General features: G+C 38.5%; 1 protein-coding gene across 1 annotated transcript; it reads right to left on the bottom strand.

Moving 5' to 3' along the window:
• Nucleotides 1–660: 660 nt before the first annotated feature.
• Nucleotides 661–6,088, bottom strand: crhbp (corticotropin releasing hormone binding protein). The gene is made up of 7 exons (XM_020654010.3): nt 5,931–6,088; nt 5,759–5,852; nt 5,044–5,201; nt 4,373–4,583; nt 3,330–3,475; nt 1,468–1,585; nt 661–1,377 (listed from the first exon to the last, which is right to left on the bottom strand). The coding sequence occupies exons 1-7, from the start codon at nt 6,021–6,023 to the stop codon at nt 1,223–1,225; spliced, it is 975 nt and encodes a 324-aa protein (XP_020509666.1). The 5' UTR covers nt 6,024–6,088; the 3' UTR covers nt 661–1,222.
• Nucleotides 6,089–15,489: the final 9,401 nt, after the last annotated feature.

Raw genomic sequence — 15,489 nt, forward strand, 5'->3', positions numbered from 1 at the left:
ACCAATGCACCTGACCAAAATATGCAATGACAGTAGGATTAGGTAACCTCCCTAAAGGGGCCCCAATCTGACAGCACTCACTGCGTCTCTGTGAAAAACCAAAGTCTGTCAATGAAAGCCAACAAAGAAAATGTAGAGTCTTGATTGAACATAATAGTGAAGGGCCCCACAATTGATTTTCGCCGAGTCCCCCAACAGACTCGCCACTGCCCTCATTTATGTCATAAGCATCACCGTGAGGAGTCATGAAGTGGTGAAGAGGTGAGGCAAATTGCCTGGGAAATATGTTGAGATAGCCATTGTTTGAAAATTTAAATATTGATATTTGACCCCACATTTCAATAATTGTATCACACTAGGCCGATCATACATTCCTGTATCAATATTTTGTCTCACCATCCAAACTAGAGTCCTCTGTAAAGATTGAGCAATAAAAACCTTCAAGCTTTTTAGTGCAAAATGTCAACATTTTCCATTTTAACTTGTGCATTTACATTTAAATTTCTTACCCTTTTTGTTAAGATTAAATCTAATAATTTAAAAGTTAATGATGAGGACTGTGTAGTATATCATATTAGAGGGGAAAGTCTTCCTTTTGTTTGTCTTTTGTGGAGCAATTTTCTAACGGAAAACAGAAAAGATTTGAGTGGAAACCAGAGATGAGTGCGTTGTCATGCAGTATAATTTTATTACAAAAAGGTTTTTATACAAATTTAACTGCATAATGGCAATGAACACTTTTTTATTTATTTTATTGAACACCCCGAAATACTGCCTTCTGTGACATCTGTGGCAGGAAATAACTCAGCACATCATGAATCATTCAACAAAACAAAAACAGTAGGTAGAACATTCATTTTAGCACCATTCCTTTGCAAGAATAATGACCAAAAAACCCAAACATAACAAAAGAATAAAGCAATAGCAGTTCCACCAAACACAAAGGACACTTCATTCAGCTTTATTAGGCAACAAACAATGAGTGAAAATGGTGGAAAAATAAATTAAACCTGCAAATGAAAGGCCAGTGAATTTTGGAGGCCACCATAATATCACTGTAAAGAATGTACATATCTTCACTTTTAATACACTTTTAGTTCAACGTCTTTGGACTTAAGACATTGTGTCTGTACAGTTGGGCGGGGCAAGGTGGATCTCTTGATTGCAGTCAAATAATTTTGCTGTCGATTTATGCATTTGCCACGTGAGGATCCCGTTTGGATCAGTTATTGAAACAGAAATCTTCCACATTGTTGAGTTTGATCGTCTGCAGCTCCTGGCTGTCCAGTAGCCTGTAGCTGAAAGACACTCGGCTCACAAACTTCCCGCTGGACACCATCCTCACCACCGTGTTGTCGCAGCCGATCTTCATGTGAGCTGTCGAGGAAAGAAGAAGAAATTGTAATTGTAAGTTTAGCCGGATAGCTTTTTTATAACGTTAAAGGAAGGGGAGTGATGTGTACTCACTGGGTCCGGTGAAGGAGATGCAGAGGTCCGTAATGGGCAGCAGCTTTGATGTGTCGATTCCATTTCCTCCGAGCAGCTGCACAAAGTCACCCGATTCTGCACAGCCAGGCAGAGATCTCTGTGGAAATCAACACATGTCACATTTTTTTTCCCGCCAAATGTCTAAAGGTTTTGTGCTGGAGCGACAGCATCTCTGGATGTAAACTTTTAAAATGAGTCTTTAACTTGATCATTGTTCATCCCTTTCTTTTAACTGGATCCAAATGATATGCAGAGGTCTCCTACTCCACACAAACACAAATCCATAATGAAAACCAGAAAACTGACTGGATTAGGCATTTGAGAAATGAATCGGTGTTTCTGCTGCTCTCTTTGGTGGGCACAGGATGACGGAAGAGGCTGTGAACCGAGCTGCCGCTAGCTTGTTTGTTTGTCTTCAATGTCGACAACACTTGGTCCTATTTGCAGGTTAATGTCTACACGCCTATGCTGGTTATGCATTTCCCCGACTGAAGTCTTATCTGCCAGTTTAACCTGATACAACCTTCATATAACTTCAACTTAACTAACACCATTCTCTCCTGCCAAACCGCTCCGTACCATTAGACGACATCCGTCCACTTTGCTGGTTGACACCAGGCGTGCTGAAAGTTGCCATTAACCGGAGCTACGGCCCTGGCTAGAGGTGACTGGCTGTGTTGCAGCTCAGACACAACATTGACCAGCATTGCAGACCAACATTATTAAATATCAATAACAAGTTTAACACACTAGAAACTCTGGTGCCAATCAAGGTGGTAATGTTTAATGGTTTGGTCGACTTATCCCTCAAATCACTGGTTCATTGTTCACAAGGTTTTTACTTTCCAGTGGTCTACTTCTTTTTCCCCCAAAAATGATAAAAAAAACATTTAGTGAAGCAGTTTATCCTCTAGTGGTCCAGAGCAGAGCTGACACTAACCTAAGCTCACTGTGTTTATATCTTCCCAAATGATAGATGACTAAGAGCCTGTCCAATAAAACCAATGACAACTTACAACATTAAAAAAAAGTTTTATGCTACAAATGTTTGAATGTCAAACTGAAGCCATTGCTACAGAAAACTTGAATAAACTTGTGTCTTACAGGTAAATAAATTAGACTGATGTAGGCTGATAAGGAAATTTGGTTTTGAGCAAATCAAGTATTTTAACAGCCAAATCTTGACTTCAATAAAAAAGGAGACAGATCCAGTCGTAGAGTATCCATTGGAAAGGAATCAGAGGTAGGACATTCATTTTACCACAGTGACAGGGAGACACCAGCACAAACTGGTCTCACAACAGTTCATGAAATACTCAGTTTTGTTTATATAATTTATATATATAATACAAGTGATTTCCTTTTTCTTGACATGACCATGACTTCTGAACACTGTATGACATTTTTAAACCATGACCTTCTCCTTAAATGTACTTATTATTCCTTAAATACTTTGGGTTTTACACTTCTTTGACCAAATACTGTGTGACTATCTCTCAATGTTTCCAACTTGCTGTTATTCTTCCAACTGTTGTGAACTTTGGTTTCACACAGGACCTGAACAGTGATCTCCAGAGTAAAACATTAAGATCTTTCTGGCACGTTTCAGTTAAAAGTCATCAACTTTAGCATACATGTATAACTATGTAAATAAGGATCTGTTCCTGGAATAACATTGATGTTGATATTTTTTTCTTTATGTCGTTTTGTGGCTGCTTTGAACACCCTGAAAAAATGTAGCTCTGTTGTATCTATCAGTGGAAACCTTGAGGAGATTCAAGCAGACTGCGGCAAAATGAAGTCTATCTTTAAAATAAAATCGGTTTATTTTATTAGTTTACCTTGGGAAAGTTGTGCAAGTGTCCAAGGCTGAACTCGGAAACGTCGATCTCCACTGGATAGATGATGGAGAAGCTGCAGTTCCTGTGCTGCTGCGGGATCACCATCGTGTAACTGCCCTCTGGTGACTGGGAGATGACATTGCAGGCTGCAAGAAGTCAAAAAAATCAGAGAAAGTCAAAGGCAAGTACTGCGGTGCTGACTTGACGGGCATTTAAAAACTGCAGGAGGTTTTCATGAGACAGACCAAAAGGTTAAAGCAACGAATGATGAAGTCAGATATTGTCATTCATTGGACAGAAATTTAAACGCCAGCTCACTTTCCCCCTATTCCTTGGAATGGCCATAATGTGAAAGATGAGAAAGGACGCCAGCTAAAAGTCATTTGGTTATTTTTAAGCATAAATTAACACGGGGCTCGTCAACTAAATGCTCAAACTATATCTTGTTCCTCATTGGTTATCTGCAGAGAGAGCAACATTAACTGTTTTAACTGGTTAAAGTATTAAATGTCCTTGAGGAGACACAACTGTTTTTGTTTTTCGATGTTGTCATGGTGACGTCAGCTAGTATATAATGATAATGTAGGCCCATCTAGTTCCGCCTATTGAAAAGAGACCAAAAAAGTCCACATAAATGTCCAAAATCAAAGGAGGATGTTTTTATATGTTGTGACTTCTTTTTTTTTTGAAAGACAAATTAGAAAATCTTCCTCTCATTTTAATTAGAGACAATGATGTGGTGATTTAAGCAAAATGGGAAATTTGTTGAGGATTTCCCCCAAACAAATGTCTGCAGGTTTATTAGACAAATCTTAACTTCTTGCTAAGATGTAGCCCTTAGATTTAGCTTTTATTTTTGTCATTGTATATTACTGAAAGACAACATTTGCCATGTGGAACAAACTGGTGGTAAACCATCCCCTGTAAGTGCAATCAGTGACTGAAGTGAAGAATACACACTCTGCACAAATAATGACACAGCTTGATCATTTGCATGCCTATGTGCATTTCATAGTTTCTGAATGTGTCTGTCTCTCACTTACGGAAAGGGTTGATGTGCTTCCTGACTGTCAGGGTGAAGCTGCTGCCGGCGTTGTGAATACGAAAGAAGACCATGGCCACGTTCTGAGAGGAGCGCACCGTTCTCCTCAGTGAACCCGAGTCGCAGTAATCCACATAACGCTCGTACACGGGCAGCGGGTGATCCTGAGAGCTGGGGAACTTCTCTCCCTTCATCACCCAGCCGTCAAACACCTGCATGAGGCACAGAGACCGGGAGGAGGAGGAGGAGGAGGAGGAGAAAGTGTTGGACCTCTGATTCACAGGATATATTCTGGTTGATCTTTTCTTTAGATAGCATGTTTCACTCAAAGGGATAGAGCAGCATGCAAACATGGAGGGGGAGATTAAAAGAGAAGGTCACTTATAGTAAGCAGGTTATTAAGGCTATGATTGCCTTATGGCAAAGGAGCTTTCTGTCTAATCTTTGGAAGTGTTGTTTAGCTTAGACGTCATTAGATGTAATGAAAAAACCTACGCTGTGTTGAAAAACTCCATTTCTATCCCGACTGATTTCTTTCACATTCAAAACACTGACAGAGAAAGCAGTTTCTTTGCAGCATCGCTTAAAGATTTAACCTGTTCTATTTGATATGTTAACTCGAGTTTCAAGAGCTGCATGCATGTTCATTTGTAAAACAAGTTGTTAGTTTACCGTGATGAAGTCTCCTCCACTGCAGTCGATGTCGACGTTGTCATAATCCACACTGATCACTTCGTTGGGCTCTGCCATGAAGAAGGCAGCGCAGCTGAGCTGAGGACGCTCGGCTGTGAAGGTGAACTGACCCTCAACTGCAACCATGTCCAGACAGCCTGAGGGAGAATCACAGGTTTGTACGATTTACGAACATTTAAGACAATAAAACAAATTATAGACATTAGTTATATCATTTAATTCAATTCAATTCAATTTATTTGTATAGCGTCAACTCATAACAAGTGTTATCTCAAGACACTTTACAAAAAGCAGGTAAAAGACCTAACTTATTGTTATGTTACAAAGAACCCGGTATTGCAAAAAGTCATCCCTTTTCCTGCTTCATGCAATATTTTTTCTCCTTTTTTATCTTAATTATTTTACATGTTTAGCAGGAAACCAAATAAAAACAGGACAACTGAAGAACAGAGAGAAAGTCTAAATGATATAAGCTAACTTTAGGACAACACATTAAATATTAAAAAGGTCTCTTTCATAATATAAGGAACCTTTATAAATAAAAAGACCAAATTATATGTTAAAATGTTTTTTTTTTCAGGGTGCGTGGGATATAAATAAACAACATTTCCGTTCATTTTGCTCTCATGCAGCTTGACGACCTCTGAGATATGTTTGCAAAATAAATAATAGAGGTACATTTCTCATGACTTACGTAAAGGTCGGCGGTACATCAACTCTTCAGGTGTTTCTCTTTTCAGTTCCGGGTTGAAAAATGAATATAATTCATCTTTTGAGATCTCGTTGCTCTGCAAAAAAAAAAATGTTCATGTGGGACTTCGTTTCATATAAGTTAATGAGGAGAGAAGTTAGTGTGGAGAACTTACCTCGATGTATCTGGAGTCTCCCTTGAGGACGGACAGACACAACACCAGAAAGAAGAGCTGCTCCCGGAATGTGCGCTCCATCATGACGCGCATCTCTGTCAGCAGGGCGCACCTGAGCGGAGAGAGAGTCTGAGCTGCTCCGCGACCACAGCGGCTTTTTATAGAGACAGGACCGGTAACAACCAACGGACATGGTCGCTGCCTGTCACCCACCGTAGACCCCAACCCCTCCCTCTCCCTCTCCCTCTCCCTCTTCCTTTCCAAACCAATTACGTGGTTTGACGTGAGCAAAAGATGGACAAGCAAGTTGAGAGAGAAAGAGTGTCAGCTGATGACAAAAGCTGCTAAAACGACAGAGAGCTGACGTCATCTTGTATAAAAATGTTTCAAATGTTAACATCTTTTTATGCTAATTTGCTCCATGCCTGTAATATTCACCAGACACTTTTATGTCTTTTGCAAGTAAAACAGGACAGTTAACTGCTAACAAAAAAAATCAGATTTTGCACTTGAGCCATATTGTGTTCTCGGTATCTATCTGTAAAATCAAACAAAGGTTTTAACAGCTGTGATGATTGTTTTGCTGTTTGTGAAACAGAAGTTAAAGCTCCAGTGCAAGGTTTTTTTTTTAAAATCTGATAATAAAACAGACTGAAATAAAAATCAGTGCCTCAAAATGATCTGGAAAAACAAACGAAACCATCAGCAACAACATTGATTGTTTTCATATTATTATTTTTAATGCCTGAGATTGCTGCCTAAGTGTCAGCAAAGTGATAGCAACATGCAGACAAGACAGAAAATATTTGAAGTAAGTGACACATTTGACAGAAAAAGGATTTTTTTTGGTTTGCTAAACAATTTTAAACACATGAACAGGACAAAATCAGCAGATATAAGACATACTGCTTTGTCCCCAGGGGGCGCCAAAACCAACAAAACCCCAAAGTTCTCACAGGAGCTTTAATTTTGATGCCTTTATAGGACCTATAGTATAGAAACAAACACAAAATGATAATTTCTTCATCATTTTGAATGTATGTAACCCCTGACATAGGTAGGTGTCAGATGTAGTGACTGAGCGCTAAAGCTGCTAGAACAGCGCTCGTTTAAATTTTCCACAATAAGTTATGATTGACTGTTAAGAGAGAGCAGGGTCAGACTTTGACATTACTACATGTACAGGAAATGATCGTCAAAGATAGTTCCCCACAGGATTCAAGGTTCAAACAACTCCTGGGGTGACAATTCAGTTTAGAAGACAGCAGCATTTAGAGATGTCACCGACAACAGATCCCCTGTGCTGAGCAGGTCATTAATAGAAACCACAGTTCTAATAATAATAATTAAAAAAAATGATCAAAGCATCTTGAAATATACAGAAGTTAGTCCTGGCCTTTAAGTCAATCACTGCTGCCAGCAATTAACAGCATGATAGCAACAGATAGAAGGAATAGAAGAGTTTGAATATCTGTTTTCTTCAAAGGCAAAGAGAAAGGGACGTCTGGACTGAATTAAAGAGAATTCAGATGAAAGATTGGGGTCCAATTTCTAAGTAGACTGCTGGGTCGCACCCTGCTAAGATTCAGACGACTTAATTAATCCCAGAGTCATTAAAAGATGTCAGGACAATTTTCAAGGAAACAAACAGTCACAGCAGCATTCAGACAATTACATTCAAATGCCAGGAACAACAGATGAGCAGATGAACACTTCGCCAAGTGAGAAACCAGATCTTAAAAAGTAATTATAAATAGTAAATAAATACAACGCCGTCAATGTATTCAGTAAACAGATACAGCAAGATGGCGCCGTCTAGAGGGCATTAAAGGAAACGGGTAAGAAAAGTTGTCCAGGTTGATTTTTCAATATTAAGTGCCACGGATGTACATGAAAGGAATTTTAAACACTACCAGATGTGATGTAGCTATAAATTGCTTTAATGCTAAGTATAGCTATTGTTGTCTAACAGTAGCTAAAACACTTTGAGCAAGTATTTTCAAATGTTAGTGTTAACTAACAATGGGATGGTGGTTAAAATAACTGCTGTGTAATGGTCGCTTGTTTGAAGTAGGACTATATATCTTTTATTTAAGGTATAGGAGGTTGCTCAATGCTAACATAACCAGGAGCTTACATTAGTTTACATGATTGTTAGCCTGGAGTTTGTATGAGGTTACACAATTAAGCATTGTCAAACTTCAGCTGTTGTTTCAATTTTGCAACAATATCCAGCAGTTATGTCAGCTAGAAAGAGACTTAAAGGTCACATATTATTCCAAATATACTTTACCAAGTTTACTGAACGCTAATATGTGTCTCTAGTCTGTCTACAAACACCTCTATTATGAGAAAAGTCCATCCTCTCTGTCTTTTACCTGCTCCACTTTTCAGAAAATGTGTGCTCAAACAGGCCGTTTGGAGATGTTCCCTTCATGACATCACAAAGGGCAGTAGCCCCTCCCCCAAGTGGGTGACACTCCCACAGCTAGGTGTTTGTTCTGACCTCTGAGTCTGACTTCTCACCGTAAATAATAGTGCATGGAGCGAGAAAACCCGAGCCATTCGAGCCCTTCCAGAGAGGGGACGTGGTCAGACACAGCTCATTTACATATTTAAAGGTACAGACACAGAAACAGCCTGTTCTGAGCAGGGCTGAAATAGAGGGGTTTATAGGCATGATCAAATACAGGATCAGAGTGGATTATTGTTTAAAAAAAAACAACTCGCAGACATGTTTTGGGAACCTCTGAGACTTGTTTAAACTTTTTGAAAAGGAGAATAATATGTGACCTTTAATGATAACTTTATCTGTTATAATATGGTAGCTCACTTGAACACATAAATTCGTAGAGATTTTGGGACTTTTGGTTTCTAAACATCTGGTTCATCTGATTAAACGACCTTGCAGCATGTGCAATGCTTAAGTTGTTGAGTGTTTAATTGAATGAACTTGCAGTAAAAATGCATTATTGTTGAGAAAGTTTTGAGTTTCATTCCTCACTTTATTAAGAGTCGAGGACACCGAGTACTCATCCTCCACCTGTCTAAGCTCTGTCCCCGTGGTCTGCAGGTGCCTCAGGCTGTTTCAAAGGTCAATCAATTCAGATGCAGAAAATGGACAGCAGTGTTATCCACACTCCTGGTGGAGAGTCGTGCAAAACAACTTGTTTGTGTCCTCAAGATAAGAAGTGCATATGCTCTCTATTTTAAAACTTGGCACTGCATGAGAATAACTCAAACACCTAGACGGCAAATGTGGATTCAGGAACATTTGGAAATAATATAAGTATGAACTTGTCCATAGTTTTGCAGCTTCTTGTAGTTTATTATGGAACAAGTGCGTCACATAAAACCTATAACTCTTTTTGTTTGCCTTCACCCTCTCAGAGTCCCATTGTCAAAAAAATAAAAAACTTTTAAAGTTTCTTCCTTGTGGTCATGCTGGGTAGGTCACCAGAACAGATGCACATTTTGGCTCAATTTTCTTTATATGTAGTTTGACAATCGCTCAAAAAGTCAGAGAGGATTTATAAATGATTAAATACGTTGTTATTCTTTTTAATAGTTAGTTCCAGATTCTGACCTTTTCAAGGCTTCCCTTTTGTGGATGATTCCGATGAAGGCCACAATCCAAACGCGTCTTTCTAATTTGTTAAAAAAGGTTATCTTCATACTACAAGTGTAGCTGGAGGATTTTGACCTCTTTTGTGGAGATTGACACGATACAATACATCGATATTAAAACGGCTCCTCCTTTCCTGAACTCTATCATCTAGGTCTAAACTTCCTCCCACCCACTACGCTCTTCTAATGACAGGCGTCCAATCCGGGCTTAACTACAGGGCCCTAACTCTCGTAACTAGACTCCTCTGTCGCCCCCCGGTGGTGGAACGACTTACCAAACTCCATTTGATCTGCAGAGTCATTTTGCACCTTTAAGAAAAAGCTAAAGACCCAGCTCTTTATGAACACACACTTAATGAGACTAATGATGATAATGATTTCTGATGATGTTGATGAAGATACTTAGGACAGCTTTGATGCTGACTAGAACTGTCAAGAAAAGGCTGTCGATGTTGTGCTCTGCCTGTCAGCACCTGTGTGTCCGATCAGATTAAAGCTGTTTATTTTCACTTCCTGACATTGTTTCCTTCTCTCTCTAGTTCTTTGCTCGTGTTGTTCTTACTCTCTGATGTCCGTCGCTTTGGATAAAAGCGTCTGCTAAATTAATAGTTGAATTGTAGAATAATACTTGACATGAAGTAAAACATCCTGCAGCCTTCAGAGTGAGGATTAAATGTGTGTGGTAGCCTTTAATTTATAGTATGTAAAAATGAATTCTTTATAGGAATTTAAATGCAACTCAAATTCATTCTTATTGCCAGTTCAATTCTTGTATCAATCAGGAAGCATCGATATACATCAGGTTTGTATTTTAAATGTTTGAAAACAGTGCACAATGCAGAAAACACCTTCTAAACAAATTTCCATTAATGATATACCATCGATAATATGTGCCTATACAACTTGTTGACATGGCAAAAACCTGATTGCTAAGCAGTGTTTCCATCACAGTAAATATAGCTGTTTCAAAGCACTACTTTATACTCTAATATGAGTATCATTGATTTTATTTACAGACACACATTTCATCATGTTCAATCATTTGAGTTATTTACAAATTTGCATTTAGCTCATTCAATTTATTTTCTGCGTCTTTGATGTTTTTTTTTGCTTTGTCTTCTGAGTGTATCTGCAGAGATGCTGCGGACACTCCAGCTACTCTGTCGCTTTTCCTTTTTAGCCCTGAGAGGTCTGGTTGAATGGCAGAAAACCATTAAGGCTCCTTCATTAGGCTCCATCAACTCAGATGCTTCCCATTGTGTCCTCTGTGGAAGTTATGGGGACTCTGACGTAATTAATGTCCGCTTTAGAAAATGAGATTTTAAAAATATGCAAGAGGAAGTATTTACATCTGGACGAGCCCTTTAGATAAAAATGTCTCCGTACTGAATGAAGGCCACTCATGGTCAGCTGTACCCATTCAGCAGAATTATTCTGAAAATAGTAGAGCCAAGTTGTTTGAAAGGCATGACTAAACGTTTGAAAGTGGAAACCTTAGACCAGGGGTCTCCAACAGGTAGCTCAGGAGCAGGTTTTCAGTAGCTCGCCTATAGCTTGACCAACTGTGTTAAAAAAAATAATAATAATCTGATGACAGTAAATGCACTTCTTTCCACTATTCATATATTTGGCCCATAAAAACAAGTGTAAAGTAGTAATGTTTTCTTGGACATTTATGTGAATTTTCAGCAACATAGCTCACTATGTGGCACCTTGATGTGAATTTAAGATTATTGATAAGCATCGGCTCATTGCAATTTCACACGTGTACAAACAGTAGCTTTTAATTCAGCTGATGTGTGCTGTGTAAATAAATGCAAGCGATTTAATGCAAGTAGCTCTTGGCCACTTTCCTTTTTTCAAAGTAGCTCTCAGATAAAGATAAAGATAAACTTTATTGATCCGCCGTGGGGGGAATTTGTGAAGATGAAGAAAGGTTGGAGGTTTGCCTTAGACAAAATAGAAGTGTGGAGTTAGATCAGTCTCAATATTTACGAATGCACAAAGAAGGATTCACAAATGTATTTCAATGCACACACAAATATATTTAATTCTATATAAATGGAAAACAAATCCAGTGCAGGATGCAAATGCAGTGAGGTTCACAAATGACAAACAGTTTGTAAATGCAGACTGAACAGTTTATATATGTGTGGATTTCTATTACATATTTACAAAACTATAAATATTTGTGTGAATCAGAAATACGTTTGTGAATCTTATTTTGTTATTTGTGGATTTGTTTTACATTTATATAGAATGAAATATATTTGTGTGTGCATTGAAATACATTTGTGAATCCTTCTGTGTGCATTTGTGAATATTGAGACTGATCTGACTCCATAGAAAAGATTTAAAGTTTTTACGACAAATGAAATAAGTCATTGAGATCCTGGCTGTAAACATGTTTATTTCTACTGTAAAAATTGTAACTTAAATATGCTACCCTGCCTCCAGTGGACACTCGAGGAACTGCATTGTTTTGTGCTTCTGCATTGGCTTCGCTTTTTAACACCAAAGGTTGCTGCTTGGTTTAAATATTAACAAGTAAAGCACTTAAAACTGACCTGATGTAGGCGCAGGATAAGTCACCAACCATCATGCTTACACTAAATATCAATCCATCCTGAGATACTTCAAGACGCCTAACAAACAGGCAGAGATTGCATCCATAGCCTCCTGCTGTCAGTGTGGCTAAAAGAAAAAAACATTCACATATTGATTTATCAGATATAGAAACTGGAGCTGACCCACATGATGCTTCATCTGTGGACATTACTTCTCACCTTTTGCCTCTTTTAACAAAAGGTCAGACCGAACGCCCAGCGCTGTGCTTCTCACATTTCTTTAACCTTTTCTGTGTAACATGAACTCCATCTGACATTTTTAAGCAGAGAAATGTTCATTAAAGACAAGCAATATATATATATTTTTTTCTTTCCAGATAACAATGCTCATGTGTCAGAAGTTAATCAAATTGAAGGAAACACATACTACAGACACCACACATGCCAATACAAATTCTGAACATGCAGCCTGTCAGGCCGGTAACGTTTGCTTGAAATGTTGTGAGGTTGCCGTCTTGGTGCTCCCTGCTGACACTGATAAACCGCCCTCACACTGAGCTGATATTGTATGTTAATGAAACCTTAAATCTTCTGTAGAATTCCAATTCTTCAGGTTTTTTCAATAAGAGAAGAATTGCATTTCTTATCACACAGATAGTACCCCGTCTATAAATTGTTTTTGATGCTCAGACCTAATATAGAGAGGGCAGAGAGGTGGGATGACTGCAAACAGGTCTAGGTTTGATCATATCGTTCTGAGTTTAGCGCTAAGCTCAACGTGACGTCACTGCCGTCTTCACTGACATGTCAGACGAGTAGAGGAAGGAGCAATCTGTGTCTTGATCTCCAGCTGTTGGATGAGAAAAAAGGTTATTGGATCTCTGTTCAGGATGTGAGAAATCACATTTGATCTGGAACTTACAGTTTCATTTCATACAACACATGTCACATAGTTACCGTGAACCAGAACGAATACTAAATCCAAAAAGAATACCTGCATGTAAGACAACAACAAGGCCTCATCTATTTATATCCATCTCACTGTTGCAGACAATTTTCCATTGAGAAAATAAAAAGTTGTACCTTTTTCAACAGAGAGTCGATGCTTTGGTTTTGTATCAAAAATGGACGCTGCCCGCCCAAAAAGCAGCCTATAGGGTGGACATAAAACTTTGCTTTCCCTTTTGTCACGAATGCGTAAAACTACTGAATTGATGTCTTCTGCATGTGTGAAGCATGCAGCCCCAGTTTTCATCAAAACGTTTCCCTGCCTGCTCCTTATTAAAAATTTCTGCAAGCAGTCTGTGTGAGCTGATGTGATGTGACCGCAGCAGGTTATAATCAGGAAGCGTCATCAAGAGCAAGTGGAAGAGTCGATGACGTTTATATCCTGCAACCGCTGCAATCTTCATGCACTTTCTGAAGTTGCTTTATACTTTTTTTTCTGCCCGCCAGTTTGTGGTTGTTGTTGTTGCTGTGGTTGTAATAGTGAAAAAGTCAGACATCACGTGGAGTTGATGTGGAAGATGTGCTGCTGTGTGAAACGTGTAAAAGTATTTATCTCAAACATTAGCTTCTAAAAGTACAGCATAGCAACTTCAGTTTGACAAAAAACTGAAAAAAAACTAGCTAGACACTTTTAAAGTGTAAGCAAATAAAAGGTCGACACAATAAGTCAACCCAGACTTCCATGTCCATGAGGCATCCTAATCAGAGGCCCGAACCATCTCAACTGGCTCCTTTTAAGGTAAAGGAGAAGCGGCTCTATGAGCTCCCCCTGAATGTCTGAGCTTCTCACCCTATCTCTAGGACTGAGTCCAGCCACCCTCTGGAAGAGATTTATTTCTCCCGTTTGTATCCAGGACTTATGAACAGAAGATCGACCAGTACCTTGAGATATTAAAACTCCTCCACTTGGGGGCAAAAAACCCACTCCTGCATCCGGATGAAACATTCTGGAGGATAGCCTCAGAGTTGGAGGTGCTGACCCTCATCCCAGCCGCTTCAAATTCGGCTGCAAACCGCCCCAATGAATGCTGGATGTCCCAGCATGAGGATGCCGACAAAACCACATTATCTGCCCCCAAATTTTGAGATCCTGTCCATGAAAATCATGAATAGAATCGGTGAATATTGGCTCATAGCAACAGATATATCTTAGCTATAAGGGACCCTTACAAACAAATGTTACCATTTTAAGATTTGTATCATGGTGTAGTGTCAAATGGAAACTTAAATAACCAAGTAGGTCACATTTCAAATTAAGAAAGTGATCGTGAAAAGAAATTAACAAGCCAAAAAAAGATGGACATTAGGCAAAGTTTACATGTAGCTCAAACCACAAAAAAAAAATATGTCTTGTAGAAAATAACAAATAAAACCGATTTGAGGATTTCCTCGTTGAAATCATGAAAATCAATGAGCCTATTTTTGTCAGAAACAGAGTTTTCATATTTGCCTGATGAAAATGAAAAACAATCCAGCAGAAAGCATGTGAAAATGATTGTAGTTGATATGTAACAGTCACATGATCTCAGACGTCATGTATGTTTGCAAACAGGTGTGAAAGCTTCCTTTATGCATCAAAGTATACCTAAGCAGTCTGTACTGTGTGTGTGTGTGTCTGTGTGTGTGTCTGTGGGCTCCTGTGTGTGTGAGGCGGATTCAGTTCAGCCGTGCATAATTCAGATTTATGAAAACAAAGGCCTGCTTATGTCATAACAGGGTAAGCTACACAATCCTGCGAGGTGAGCAGAAGAGACTGAAATCTGTTAAACCGGAGGACACACATTCAGCATCTTCAGATTTTATGAGTCTACTCGGAACATATTTCACATTTATTTTAAACATTTATACCTTTAAAATCTCACAATTATTGCTAAAAAATAATTTAAAATATTGTTTGGTGGCTGTTTTGCTGTTTATATTAAAGTCTAGAGATCATTGTTGTATGATTACCGACCTTCTCACATCACTTGATTTTAATTCTCAGCTTCTGTTTCTCTTCAGTTTTCTTTGTTTCCATCTAATAACACTTTTAAGCTGAGAAAAAAATAGCATCACATGTTACCATGAAGACAATCTTATTTCAGTATGTCACTTTATAGTGTTTCATTACATCTCCTTCACTTTTTTTTTAACCAATTTTTTTATTTGCATTTTCATTTAGTAACACACACACACACACACACACACACACACACACACACACACACACACACACACACACACACAAAGACAAACATATAGACATAACATTCAGTATAAAACAGTATAAAAAACAAAACAAAACAAAAAACAGCAACAATATACAAAAAGGAGACAAGACAGCATGACAAAACATAGACTAAAAAAAAAAATAGACA

The sequence above is a fragment of the Labrus bergylta genome, chromosome 17 (genome assembly GCF_963930695.1).
Source record: "Labrus bergylta chromosome 17, fLabBer1.1, whole genome shotgun sequence".
Taxonomy (NCBI): Eukaryota; Metazoa; Chordata; class Actinopteri; order Labriformes; family Labridae; genus Labrus; species Labrus bergylta.